This window comes from Parambassis ranga, chromosome 1 (assembly GCF_900634625.1).
Source record: "Parambassis ranga chromosome 1, fParRan2.1, whole genome shotgun sequence".
Classification (NCBI taxonomy): Eukaryota; Metazoa; Chordata; class Actinopteri; family Ambassidae; genus Parambassis; species Parambassis ranga.
In genome coordinates, this window is record NC_041022.1 from 20,351,271 (window position 1) to 20,364,931 (window position 13,661).

The 13,661-nt window shown below is 40.1% G+C and overlaps 1 protein-coding gene across 1 annotated transcript; it reads left to right on the forward strand.

Annotated features, from left to right (window-relative positions):
* Window positions 1-9,483: 9,483 nt before the first annotated feature.
* On the forward strand, window positions 9,484-13,063 carry LOC114453197 (B-cell receptor CD22-like). Its single transcript, XM_028433000.1, has 8 exons — window positions 9,484-9,608; window positions 9,823-10,104; window positions 10,187-10,420; window positions 10,507-10,611; window positions 11,290-11,625; window positions 11,840-12,191; window positions 12,279-12,336; window positions 12,620-13,063. Exons 1-8 carry the CDS (start codon window positions 9,542-9,544, stop codon window positions 12,800-12,802), a joined length of 1,617 nt encoding a protein of 538 aa, XP_028288801.1. The 5' UTR covers window positions 9,484-9,541; the 3' UTR covers window positions 12,803-13,063.
* The last annotated feature ends 598 nt before the right edge of the window (window positions 13,064-13,661 follow it).

The window sequence follows — 13,661 nt, forward strand, 5'->3', positions numbered from 1 at the left end:
CACATGAGGAAAAAAAACACAAAACAAAACAAAAAAAACCCTCTATACACATCTCTCCCTCATATTGTCTCTGACAGTAATTATTAAAGCTCTTTCCAAAAAATAAAAAAGTCCGAATGGATTTCACTGTTAAAGCCAGAGTAAGTCTGCTGCTGGACACCTGCCAAAACCCATTGTGCCACGCATGAATGTTTGGTCATCAGCCAACTGGAGACTTATCCTGGATTACCATCTCAAACATGCCGGCATTTACCTACAGTATGTGTAATGTCACCCTCCACCAGCAGCACCCACCCCATCCACCCGTCTGTTCATCGCAGGCCACCGGGCTCTGAGAGAAAGCTTTATTTAGGTCTGTTTGGGAAAGTGAACACACAGAGCCGTTGTGCTGTGTGAACTCATGAAGACAGAGAGCCACTTTAACTGGAAGGGGGCATACAGTAAGTGCTGGACCTCCCACCAATCTGAATCTGATTTAACAAAGACAATCAAAGACTGCAACAAATGCTTCACTGTTTTCAGATTTAATATATTATTAAATAAATAAATATTTAAACATTAAATATGGATCTGGAGCGCCACTAAAATAATTGCATGAATTTGCAAAATGGTGGGTTGCAGATGTTTTTCATTGAAGTTCATTAAAGAATTGTTTCTATCATCAAACATCAGTAAAATCTTCTTAATGACACACACATTCATGGAGACTAAATTACACAAGGCAGCACAAAAAAAAACAATATGTGACCTGAACAGGAATGTTTCTACTATGGGACAGACATGTCTCCACTTACTTATCAGAGCCTTGGGACAAAACACTGATCTTGCTGAGTACTTCCTGTACTGTGGCTAACATCTGTAATCCTTATCTGTATATTTCAGTGGTAAAGACAAAAACCTGCTTTCACACGCTGAGGAATCCAAACCAAAGCCGGGCAGCACGTCAATGACACTCAAAACCTTGGATAGTGGTGGTTTACTCCCCACGCTGTTTGAGCCAGGATGCACTACAGTAATGATCAGAGCAGAACAGACTCCTTAAAGGGTTTTGAAGAGTGGCTGAATATTAGTAAAGTAACTGCTGAAAACCACCTAACCACCTCTGAGAATTTGTTGGGGAATGTTGCTTTGATAATGCAGCAGTGACATCAGTTTGTTTGGAATAAACAGAAGCTGCAATAAAATGTATTTTGAGTAACAGCTTGTGTGGTCTATAGAGCTGGAATCAGAACGAGGAATCTTCATTTTGTTTTCATCCCTCTTTACACACAGTTCTTTCTCCTCACTGTTTGTTCCAGTCCTCTTACTCTTCAAGCCGTTTGATGTGCATGACAACTATAGTTTCCATCGTTTGGTTTCCTGCTCGTTGGTCACCTGATTACCACCACAAGCATGCCACCTCTGAACCATGAATTCACAATGAAAGAGTATTTTCAGGGAATATCACGTACAAAGAAGAAATAAAGTGACTTTCTATGTATTATATCTGCGTGATTAAAAGCAGCTGAATGTTTTTTCTCTTCTCTGTGATCTCTGTGTAAGCCTTTGTGACCCACAGGTTCAAAGAAGACACTATGGTGCTCCTGTCTGTAATGACATCACCTCCCTGATGTACAGATTACACACAAGAAAAGATTTGTTCTGACGTTATTCCTCTAGATCTTTATCGTTGTCTCTACCTGACATCCACATCCGCTTACAGCAAACATCCATCTCGAGATATCTAAGGAGTGAAAGGAAAAATCTTCAAATTGCAAACTTTAGTAAACATGTAAGTATGATATAAGTTAGGATCAGTACACAGATGACACTACGACAGACCGTCAATATTTGTCTGTCTACACAACAGAAGTTCCAGACCTTCACATGGAAGCCAGCATTGTTTGACATTAATAGTTATTATTATCACTATTATTATAGTTATTGTGCATCATGATATACATTATTGTCCTATTATTTCCTATATGCCTGCATATGAGTATCAGTATACATCAGTACACATCAGGAGGTACATATGGGTGAAAGAGCTGGTTAAACACAGGAATTTCATTCATAATTCTGAATTTTATCATGTCTTCAGTAGGAAAACATGACATGAGTTTGATTTTTTTTTAACCCTTATGCACTGTTCGGGACATTTTTGTCCTCTGAGAGTAATTATTCTGTTTTTGACATAACTTTGTCAATATGGGAGCAAATTGAATCATTTTTGCTGAATAAGCTTAATTTTACATAAATTGTGTTAATATGATTTGAAAATTTTTCATAGGTCAATAATACACTGTGGGCAAATGTTGCCCCCTTTCGTGTTGTTCAGGACAAAAACGTCCTATTAACTTTATTAACGGTTTTAAAAATATATCAGATAAATATTTTTTTCATATGTTTTTGCATAGACCTTTTAATTAACTTCAGTTCTTCAAAAGTAGTGAAAAAAATAATTTCCCCCCATGATTTTAACCCTTTAATCACTAATTTCATAAGGGGTGGTGCTGAAAATTGGAAAACAAAAACACAAAAAATGGCTCATTTTTAATAGAAAAGGTGAATGTGGACTGGATTTTTTTTAACCTTTATAACAGTCTTGGTCAAGTCAAACATCAGTAACAACATTGACTTTAATGCATTATTAGTTTTTGCACAGCACTGGATTTTCAGTTTTTCTCCCTTATGTGTTGTTCGTGGACATTTTTGTCCCATAGACTTCCATTATAGCCACATTTTTTGACTGCACAGCCATGGCACTACATAATCATGCATTCTTGATTGTTGGTGGTTTGTCCTGTTGCTAGGAGGTAAAATTTGTGATTTTTACAGTTAACAGCTTAATGACCCTATGCATTAAAGTCAATGTTGTTACTAATGTTTGACATGACCAAGACTGTAATAAAGGTTAAAAAAAATCCAGTCCACATTCTTTTCTTTTTAAAACGAGAAAACACGAAAGGGTAGTGTGCACAAGGGTTAAATTTGGAACATGGTTGCGTACTTCTCTGCCTGCATATCCATGTGTTTATGGGGGCGGGAAAGAAAAAGGTTTGCATTCACAAAAATGGCCTCTCATGTTAGCAGGAACTGTGTCATGGTGTATCTTTTAGGATGTAAAAGAAGTGAGGACAGGGTAATGTTTGCACCATTTTAGGATAAACACGATGACTATCTACAAGAGTTATTTAGGAGAAATGATTGGCTTATTAATTTGAATGGATATGACAATGTTTGTCCTAAGCCAGCCTGTTTCCAACCAGCTGCAGCAGAAGGTTGACACCTCTTCCCTTTTCCTCTTCCTCCAATTCTATCACCTAAACTTCTGGTGCTGGCCAATTGATTTTTCTGATAACGCGATGATCAACATAACTCTGATGGACACAGCTGGGAGGTTTAAGCTGGGTTTGAATTGACAAGGTTGTCCCAGCTGACAGCTGTTTGGGAGCTATGAGTGCAGAGTGTGAAAACAGGCACCTCTGGATTGTTTGACCAGTGGAACATTTGAATCGAATGTTTGTACTCCTTCAATTGTTCATCGCTTCGTTTCAGTTGGGAGACTTTAATCTCCTCTGTGGAAATAATTGGGAGGCAGTGAGGGAGTTAATTGTCTTTTCCATTGATGAATCATCAGGAAGAGTTGATGAAACCCCCACTCCTGACCACACACACTGAAACACACAGTGGTGCAACTAGGAACACATGCATATAAGGGTGCAACAAACACTCGTGCTCATATTTCTACACACTTATTGTACAAATGAACAACACAGTCAACAGACCACACACATACCATACACATTCACACATGTACATGCATGCAGGGTACCCAAAGTAACACATTTGTGCAGATTTCTACAGTTTCTAATCTGCACACACACTCTCTCTCTCTCTCCATATCATTCTCATTTTCAACCTCTCTCACCCTTTCTGATACTCCATTTTGTTCGTTTGAAAAGATTAAGAGGCCAATTAGTAAAGCTCTCACGCCAGTTATTACCACGCTGGGAACTGGAGAGAGAAGAAATCCCCCTCTCTCCTTTTCCAAAAGAAGGATTTCTCTCTCATTGTCGCCGGGTTGAGAGCGAAGGATGTGGGGTGTATTAGGAGGGCTGCTGATGTGGTAATTTTGGCTCTGAAACAATGCTATGCTGTCTAAAGAGGGGGTAATGGAGGGAAGTAGCAGAGGTTGTGTTTTGCCTTGTGTCTGTGTGTTCACATGTGAGAAACACACACAGACACACACACGCAGTGAGGTGACATCATGGCATTGCTCCGAAAGGCCACACTAGCTTCCAGATGAAGGAGGAAGCGTCGTATTAACTCCAAATCAGGACGCTGACACAGTCGCTTTGTGTGATTGTAATGAGCAGCAGGAAAGACAGAGTGGAACACAGAGGTTGAGTGTTCCTGTGTGAGTGTGAGTAAAAAAAAAATGTACACAGAAATATGTTTGTGTGGTGTATTTTTGACTTGCTGTTGTTTATTCATGAAGGTGTCTCTGTTCCATTTTGAAAATTTAGAATTTAATAAATAAAAATATGAACCTATCGACATGTGAACCTCTCAAAGCCACTTAAAGCAGTTCACTTTATTTCATATTTATCATGGGTCACATGACTACATGTAATCAAAGACACTAAATAAAAAATATGCACTTTTTCTTTTTAGTATTAAGCTCTAGTATGTTAGACTCTTCCCGCTTACTGTTTTGGTTTTGAAGGCTGCAGTGTTCATAGACATCATTTATGGCTTCAGCTGTTATTAGCAAAAACCAATGGCAGGCAGATAACAGGACAGTTATAAGAAGGCAAACTCCCATCCATGTGGTAGACTATCATGGAACTTCATTTCAGAAAACAAAATTTGTATAGTTGTCAAACAAAACCACAACCATGCTATTTGAATATTATATGAATTACAGAACCAAAAGGCTGTGATTCTCGCCTCATACTTTTCCAAAAATAAGGCCCCATGGGATTAACTGTAAGGGGCAGACTTTCAGGACTTGGCTGAGAACAAAACAGAGAGTGAACATTGAACTCGAGGGGCAGAAAGATGGAGACATTTCATATAACATGCATATAAAGCAGAATAAAAGCCATAACATGCAAGCCATAAGACTGTGAAACTCCTCATCTGCATGTGACATATGACACTGGACTGACACTGACAATTAATATTACTGATAATATTAGTTAGGGTAATTTCATTTTTAATAATATCTTTTATCCTTTATTTATGTATATCATGCTGTACACTGCCTATACCTCCCTGCTACAACAGTGAAAGTCTATCTATCAAGATGCCCATCTGTCACTTACACAAATGTGTGTATTCACAGTCAATGTAACAGCTGTGATCCAGCAACTAATGGCTTTTAAATTAGATATAAACCACACTGTTATGTAAAAAAATCATAATCCATTGCCAAACTTCATTTTTGGCACAACGAAGAAAACTCAAGCATACTTGTGTATGTTAATTATACAGCGTTGTTTTTACCTGCTTGCCAACTCGCCGGCAGGTGATGGCGGTAAGACAGAGATTTTTATTTGTGTTGAGACATGAAGTAGACTGGCTCTGCTCTCCTTTTCATCAGCATTCATTATTAGCTTCCATATTGCTGTGAAGCAGTCATTAAAAGTCCTGGATAAGAAAGACACAAGTGCTCAACATGTCTGAGCAGGAGGAGCTGAAAGTAATGGAGGGCAGACTGTAGAGACGATAAGAGCTGATGAGGCTTTGCTCTGGCATTAACCAACAGTAACTCTTTGTTTGTCTAATTAATGTGTCTGGTTGTTTTTGGCACCAAGCTTGAAAAGTCAGCTATTAACTTATTCACCTCGGTAAAAACCTACACTTGTCTATGAGTGTGCTTAATGATAAAAGTATATGATCTACAATGCCATGATGATGAGTTTCAGCTAATAGGTTAGCTGTCTGAGCCACACCTTTGTTCCTCTAGTTCCACTCTCATAGTCAAATTTTCAGTTGTCACTGAAGTAGCTGTAGAGTAATACTTCACAACCTGCTCCTCGTCAAATGAGTGATGAAGACATACCAGACAGGGGACCATGATGGAACATTTAGCAGAGTTTCCCCCAGAAGTCAGCATAAATCGAAAACACAACTAAAATGATCATCAAGTCTAAATAACTGATAATATTGGCCTGTCCTGGATGTAAAAACACTCATGTATAAAGATGATGTCTTTTCAGATCGTTTCTGCTGCCCCCTAATGGCTGTTACAGGTTCAAGCTTCATGATGATGACAAAAAAGAAATGATTATTTACATTATTGATCTATCTGATACTTTTCAATTATTTCGCATGTGACAATATGTGACATATCACAGCAGCCTTGATGGATTTGGTCCAAAAATTATAAAACATACATAACAAGAATATACATTATGTCACATGAGTAGAGACAATATAGTGACTTGACAGCTATTCTTAACCACAAACAGTCCAAATTCAGGCACACTTGGAGTGTGCCCACGCACACACACACACACACACACACGCACACACGCACACACACACACACACACACACACAGCGTGTACCGAGCAGTTTCTCACATTATTTGTCGAATCTCTTCATTTCAGTTTAAAATGAGAGGAGAATGATAAAATGGGCACAATAAGTCACAATAAGATCATACAACTTAGAAAAGGAAACTGGCAGTCCCCACTGGTTTTACAAGTTAATGGCGCCCTCTATAGGAAAAACCATCAACTGCTAGAGCGCAAAAGGAGAGAGGTGCTGCGAATACAGTACATCTAATATGAGCCAACTCACACGTGTTGTTTGGTCTGAGTTTAAGCTCCATATGTTACACACTTTAATGTGTAGTCTCCATTCTCTGCATGAGCATTGTTAGTTATAGTGAAATTCACATAACTGTCTTTAATTTTTAAATTAGGCTGCTGAAAATTTGCAATTGATTAATTCTGTTGTTAATATATTGCTTCTAAAAGATTAGTTATATGCACAGTGGCTCACATTTTCTCCTAGTATTTGATTTCTACAGCTGAACCTTTGTCTTCTTCCATATTAAACCAGATCAGTTTATCTTTAGCAACAGGATACCAGAGCTGTAATCAGACCTTTACTTAAAAAAAGCCTATCTTAACTCGGACATATTTGCAAACTATAGACAAACAATCAATATTTTACTCCACAGGTTATAACATATATTCTTCTCCTGACTTTAAAGGGCCTTGGAGGCCAAGCTCTGTCATCTAATACTCTCCTACAAGAGCTAACTATTAGACTTCACTAACAGTACAAATAAGACAAATTATTACAGTTGTTCTGCTATTAACAATAACCTGCAACTGTCCTCTGTAATGTATTAGATATGCATGTTTGTTTCCCTCCTTCTCTCTTTCTGTTCCCCATATTCTCCTATCTACATCCTCCTCTCCTTTTTTGACAGGCCAGTTCCCACTTATGAGATGGGTGCAGCTCAAGGTTTCTTTCTGTTAAGGTGCAGTTTTTCCTTGCCACTATCACTCAGGTTCTGGGTTACTAAAAACAAAAACCAAGACACTACACAAATAAACTGAATTGAATTAATTTGAATATGATTATATTCAATATTTGAATAGAAATGTGTAATACTGTGTGTAATGGTTAACACTATATTATCCCCATGGTTTCTTTTGGTGTTTGTAAGTTTACAGGAGACAATGTAGTAAAATACAAATAGCAAACTTTCTGCCTCTGCTAGGTTTCAGTCATGAAACTTGATTGCATCCATGTTTAAATTAGTTTGTATAACTATATGACAGCCATTAAATTCACTGTTCAAAAAATAAAGGGAACACTTAAAGAACACAATGTAACTCCAAGTCAGTCACACTTCTGTGAAATCAGCCTGTCCAGTTAGGATCAACACTGATTGTGAATCAGTTTCAGCTGCTGTTGTGCAAATGGAACAGACAACAGGTGGAAATGAGGCAGTTATCAAGACAGCCCTATAAAGGAGAGGTTCTCCAGGTGCTGACCACAGACCATTTCTCTGCTCTCATCCTTTCTGCCTGATGTTTGATCACTTTTGCATTTTGTCAGTGCTCTCAGCCCTAGAGGTAGCATGAGGCGGTGTCGACAACCCACACAAGTTGCTCAGGTAGTGCAGCTCATCCAGGATGGCACATCAATGAGAGCTGTGGCAAGAAGGTTTGCTGTGTCTGCACAGTGTCCAGAGCATGGAGGAGATACATGGAGAACAACCCAGCAGCAGGATCACTACCTCCTCCTTTGTGTAAGGAGGAACAGGAGGAGCACTGCCAGAGCCCTGCAACATGACCTGCAGCAGGCCACTAATATGCATGTCTCTGCTCAAACTGTCAGAAACAGACTCCATGAGGGTGGTATGAGGGCCTGACATCCACAAGTGGGGCTTGTGCTTACAGCCCAACAACGTGCAGGACGATTAGCATTTGCCAGAGAACACCAAGATTGGCAGATTCACAATTGGCGCCCTGTGCTCTTCACGGATGAGAGCAGGTTCACACTGAGCACATGTGACAAAGGTGGCAGAGTCTGGAGATGCTGTGGAGAATGTTGTGCTGCCTGTAACATCCTCCAGCAGGACCGGTTTGGTGGTGGGTCAGTAATGGTGTGGGGAGGCATTCCTTTGGAGGCACAGCCCTCCATGTGCTAGCCAGACTGCCCTGACTGCCATTAGGTACCAGGATGAGATCCTCAGACCCATTGTGAGACCATATGCTGGTGCAGTGGGCCCTGGGTTCCTTCTGATGATGACCATGCTAGGCCTCATGTGGCTGAAGTGTGTCAGCAGTTCCTGCATGATGAAGGCATTGATGCTATGGACTGGGCTGCCCGTTCCCCAGACCTGAATCCAATCCAGCACATCAGGGACATCATGTCTCGTTCCATCCACCAACACCATGTTGCACCACAGACTGTCCAGGAGTTGACTGATGCTTTAATCCAGGTCTGGGAGGAGATCCCTCAGGACAACATCCACCGCCTCATCAGCAACATGCCCACACTACTGAGCCTCATTCTGACTTGTCTTGAGGAATTTCCTGTAATGTAATTTTCCATCATTCCATTTTTATTCTGAAACTCATTTTTGTTTCCATGTCACTGCAACAAAGAATGACATGAGGTAAAAACCTTTGTTCATTTATTACCCACTTTAAATTCTCATTAAAATACTTACCATTTCTTTAGGTGTTATGTTTATCTTAGTTCACATTTCCTACCGATTGTGTTGCTTCCTGAGCTTTCTGCCTTCATCAACAGTTTGATGAACAGATAAATGAACAGATAAAAAAAATACTATAACATCTTTGTAGACGCAGAAGAGCACAAATTCTTCACTTAAATTTCCTTGTACTAAGAATCCTAATCTGTGAAGGAAGGAAGTTTGATATCACAGAGCTGCGTGCAGACTCTTATCTCACTACTTCTGACCAACGGTCCTTCTCAGCCTGCTGTTAGTTACCAGGGAGCTGCTTTAACTCGAACTCCTAAAAGAATTTGTACCCAAACACAGCAACAACACAATTTGAGGATGACAACAACTATTTTACAAGCCAAAGCTGGGTGTGTGATTATGGGATTCATTCTGTACATGTCAGGTATGACTTGTGGAATATATCTTCTTGTATTATTCAACCTAATGTTATAACATATGCTTTCTTGATATGTATTAGTCAAATTAAAAAATACTGTGAATTCACTATAGCACAAACATAAGTGACAGTTGTTTTAAAGAATAGACATATGAACAAAACAACCATTCTGTAAATGCAATAATGTTCAGATTTTTGCTAACAAAAGCTTCTGTTGAAGGGATGAATGGAGAAGAAAGAACAATCTGTGCTTTAAAGGGTTCTTCAGTGGATCTGTCCTGCTCAGCTCAACATCCCACAGACAGCATGAAATGGTACACTCGGAAAAAAGGTTTTGTTTGGAGGGAGTTATCCACCATTACTCATCTAACATACAACATGTCTGAACACTCACACACTCTGACCATCAATGATCTGAGAGAAACTGATGCTAACTACTACTGCTGTGAAGATGACAAGCCATGGCTCTGCCGGGAGACAGCATTTAAGCTCATTGTTTCAGGTAGAGTGGCTGTTGATAAATAAATAATAAAAATCAGTATATACGACACGTGAAATTTTAAAAGTAAACAGCACTTCCTCAGACCTGCAGGTAAAGGTGTTTCCCACCACTGAGGGACAGACAGTAACACTGATGTGCAGCACCAGCTGTCCTCTGACTGAAAAGCCTGCAGCCTACATCTGGTACAAGAACAGAGAGTTCCTCTATGAGGACTGGTCTCCCTGGTACCAAGAGCTGGTCAGCAGTGAGGAAGCAGTCAGATACTCCTGTGCTATCAAAGGCTACGAGGACCTCAGAGCCCCTGAAGTCTCAGTGGGTGAGTAACCAGGGACGTCTCCTCCTCATGTTACAAATGCTCTGATTAATACACCAATACTGAACCTCTTCTTTGTACTGATTCAGATTCTGTCACAGAGACCTGCTTCACTGTGACCTATGCTGGAGGGAGGATGTGTTCTTATACCCAGACATCAGTGAATGAGTCCTGCTCCATCACACATCCCACAGGTTAGTTAGTTTGTTTTTATCATTGATCATGACATATGTGTTTTGACATTTTAGTCAGATATTTCTTTATATACTGACTTGTTAATTATAACCTAAGTTAAATGTATGTATCATCTTCCAACAGAAGTACAGGTTCAAAGGATTCCTACATATCAGTCAGTTCAACTGACCTGTAGCACCAGCTGTCCAATGACTGACAGTCAAACTGTCTTTACATGGTGGTACCACAATAAAAAGTCAGACACACAAGACCGTCAGTATTCAGTTTACATATACGCTGACAGTTTCTCCTGTGCTGTAAAAGGCCTCGAACATCTGCAGTCTCCTGAAGTCTGTGAGTATGAACCAATCAATGCTCTGACTTACAGAATGACACATGAACACACACAGAGGGCTGTTAAGAAATATGATGGTCTGAATAATGAGGCATTATACTGCATACAAATACAATTAGTGGATTATTAGCGGGACTTTAAATGAATCTGGGATAAAACTTTTGACCACTAGGTGTCACTAAGAGCTTAACATTCTGTTATAGTATAAACTAAATATCAAAGTAAAACAAACTAAAGTCATAACTGTATGACTACATATTTGTGAACATATGTAAACTGTATGTGTTCATCATGTTCTGTTGAAGTGAACAGTAAAATACTGTTAGTGTTTTCTGTATTTCAGGTGTGGATAGGAGCTGCTGGAGTGTGAACTATGTCAGGCGGAGAATCTGTGCTCTGCAAGGCTCCTCAGTCAACATCACTAGTCAATACTCATATCCACACCGACCACTGTCAAAATCATGGAATAGAACAAAAATGCGAGATAGGCAGGACGAGGCTGAGCAGGGGACTGAGGATGCAGGTCGTGTGGAGTATCATGACAACATGAGAAATCAACACAACCTGACAATCAAGAACCTGACAGAGGCTGACTCAGCAGAATATTCACTCACAATTCAGAAACATGGAAGAACAAGGAAACTGTCTCATTTTCCTGGAGTCACTTTGGTCGTCACAGGTAACTCAGAGCATTAAATAACTTGTAACAGTGCTGATGTTACCACAGTGTCTTTGTCCTGCTTTGACTAAACAATGGGACCAAAAATGACCAACTGATCACAGCCTTAGTTTGTTTCTCTTTGGATGCACTTCATAACATGAACATCAACACAAAGCCTGTTTGCACTGCAGCAGTAAGAAAGAGACACTGACTGACTCTCACCATGTTTCAGGTGTCAGAGTGCAGCTGCATCCTGCAGTGGTGACAGAGGGACAGACAGTCAGACTGACCTGCAGCACCAGCTGTCCTCTGACTGACACAGCCTACATCTGGTACTTCAACAGTCGACCTCTGAACCTGTCACACAGCCAAAACAAACACCTGCTTCTAGATCCAGTCAGCAGCCAGCATGCAGGAAGATACTACTGTTCAGTCAGAAGCAGCAAAACAAGCCTCAGCTCCAGTGAGGAGACTCTCACTGTCCGAAGTCTCACAGGAACTCCAGCTGCTGCTGCTGCTGCTGCTGCAGGAGTCTGCATGGGCCTCCTGGTCATGACACCTCTAGTCATCTTCCTTTGGATCCGGTGAGCAACACTCTATTGTAGATCAATAACATGATCTGAGTCACATGTTGATGTTCACTGTCATCCCTGATTGTGTTCACTCAGCAGAAAGAGGAGGACTTCAGCTCAGCCTCCTTCAAGTGATGCAGCAGATGGAACAGAGCAGGTAAAGCCCAGAAATGTAAAGGTTCCTGCTGTACAGTCATACTTTCAGCTTCAAATGACCGTAAATACAAAAACATTGAGACGTTTAGAAATCCTGCTGGAGGACATCTTCCTCTGTTCCCCTGCTTCCCTTCAGCTGCACTGACACAGAAGCACAGTGTGAAATTTGTTCTATGACTCCTGTTCAGGCAGTAAAATTCAGAGCAGTCACTACTTAAACACCACTCGGAGTCAACAAGTGTCCAACAGTGTAAACTCACTTCATGTTCTTCCTTCCTCTTTAGTTAAACCCTGCTGCTGTGTATGAAAACATATCAGCTCAACAGCCACAGCAGGAGGACCTTCACTACAGCAGTGTCCACTTCTTTAAGAAGCAGACTGATCCTGTCTACTCCACCGTCCAACCGCATCAGCCCAGAGAGGAGGAGCATGCTGCTTATGCTGTTGTGTCTTTCACACCCAGATGAACCCTGAGTGAGACGCTCCTCCTGTACAGCTGGTTCTGAACCCCCTCAGAAACTAGTGTTCTGCTTACTGTTCATGAATATTTTTAAAATCCATGCTTACTCTCTCTTAAATGTGTAAAATAGTGCCTCACCTAAGTGATTAAAAATAATAATAACCTTTGTAGATAATGTCATATCGCAAAAACTGTGGGATGTAGGGCCACGTTACATTTACATCACATTACACTTTCAACTTTAGCCATTTTACAAGTTTTTCTTGAATGCAGTGCATGTTGTCACATGCCATATACAGCTGAATAAATGATGTCTAAAGTCTAAGTGTGGAATATATCTTTTCCATCTGACCACACTCTGAGGATCATGTGTATACTGTTGTGTCACTATGGTCACCAGCATTCTGTGTTCAGAGCAGGATACTCCACAAACCTCTTTGTGACGGTAACTGTACCAATGCTTCTGCATCTGTGTCAATAAGGACTGTTCTACAGCACTTCTCAAGCTGTTTTGAGGTATTTTTTTTAAAAATGTAAATTAGCACAGCCATGGATTTCTTGTAATAAACGGGATGTGATAGAGCTCTATATCAACATTATATCCATTTGCCTCTACTGTGGGTTACATTTGTCAATGCAGAAATCATCAAGTGAGATCAGTGAATATTTGTATTGAGACTGAGACTGCTTGCCATTTGTATACCAGTTCTGTCTCTTTTCTTACAAGTACTGAAATATTAGATTTTTTTTTATCATCATTGAAGATTCACAAAGAAAATCAGAGCAAAAACAGACAAACAAAAAAACAAGTCAACCAGCCTAAACAGGCCAGTGTCACAAAACACAGCTTACATAATGAGCCAAGT

What these genes read in the sequence shown, in the direction of transcription:
- LOC114453197 (XM_028433000.1), top strand. Translation starts at nt 9,542, where the DNA reads ATGACAACAACTATTTTACAAGCCAAAGCTGGGTGTGTGATTATGGGA. An exon ending in ATTTAAGCTCATTGTTTCAG is followed by an intron (nt 10,105 to 10,186) that starts GTAGAGTGGCTG and finishes GCACTTCCTCAG; the next exon opens with ACCTGCAGGTAAAGGTGTTT. An exon ending in CAGCAGATGGAACAGAGCAG is followed by an intron (nt 12,337 to 12,619) that starts GTAAAGCCCAGA and finishes CTTCCTCTTTAG; the next exon opens with TTAAACCCTGCTGCTGTGTA.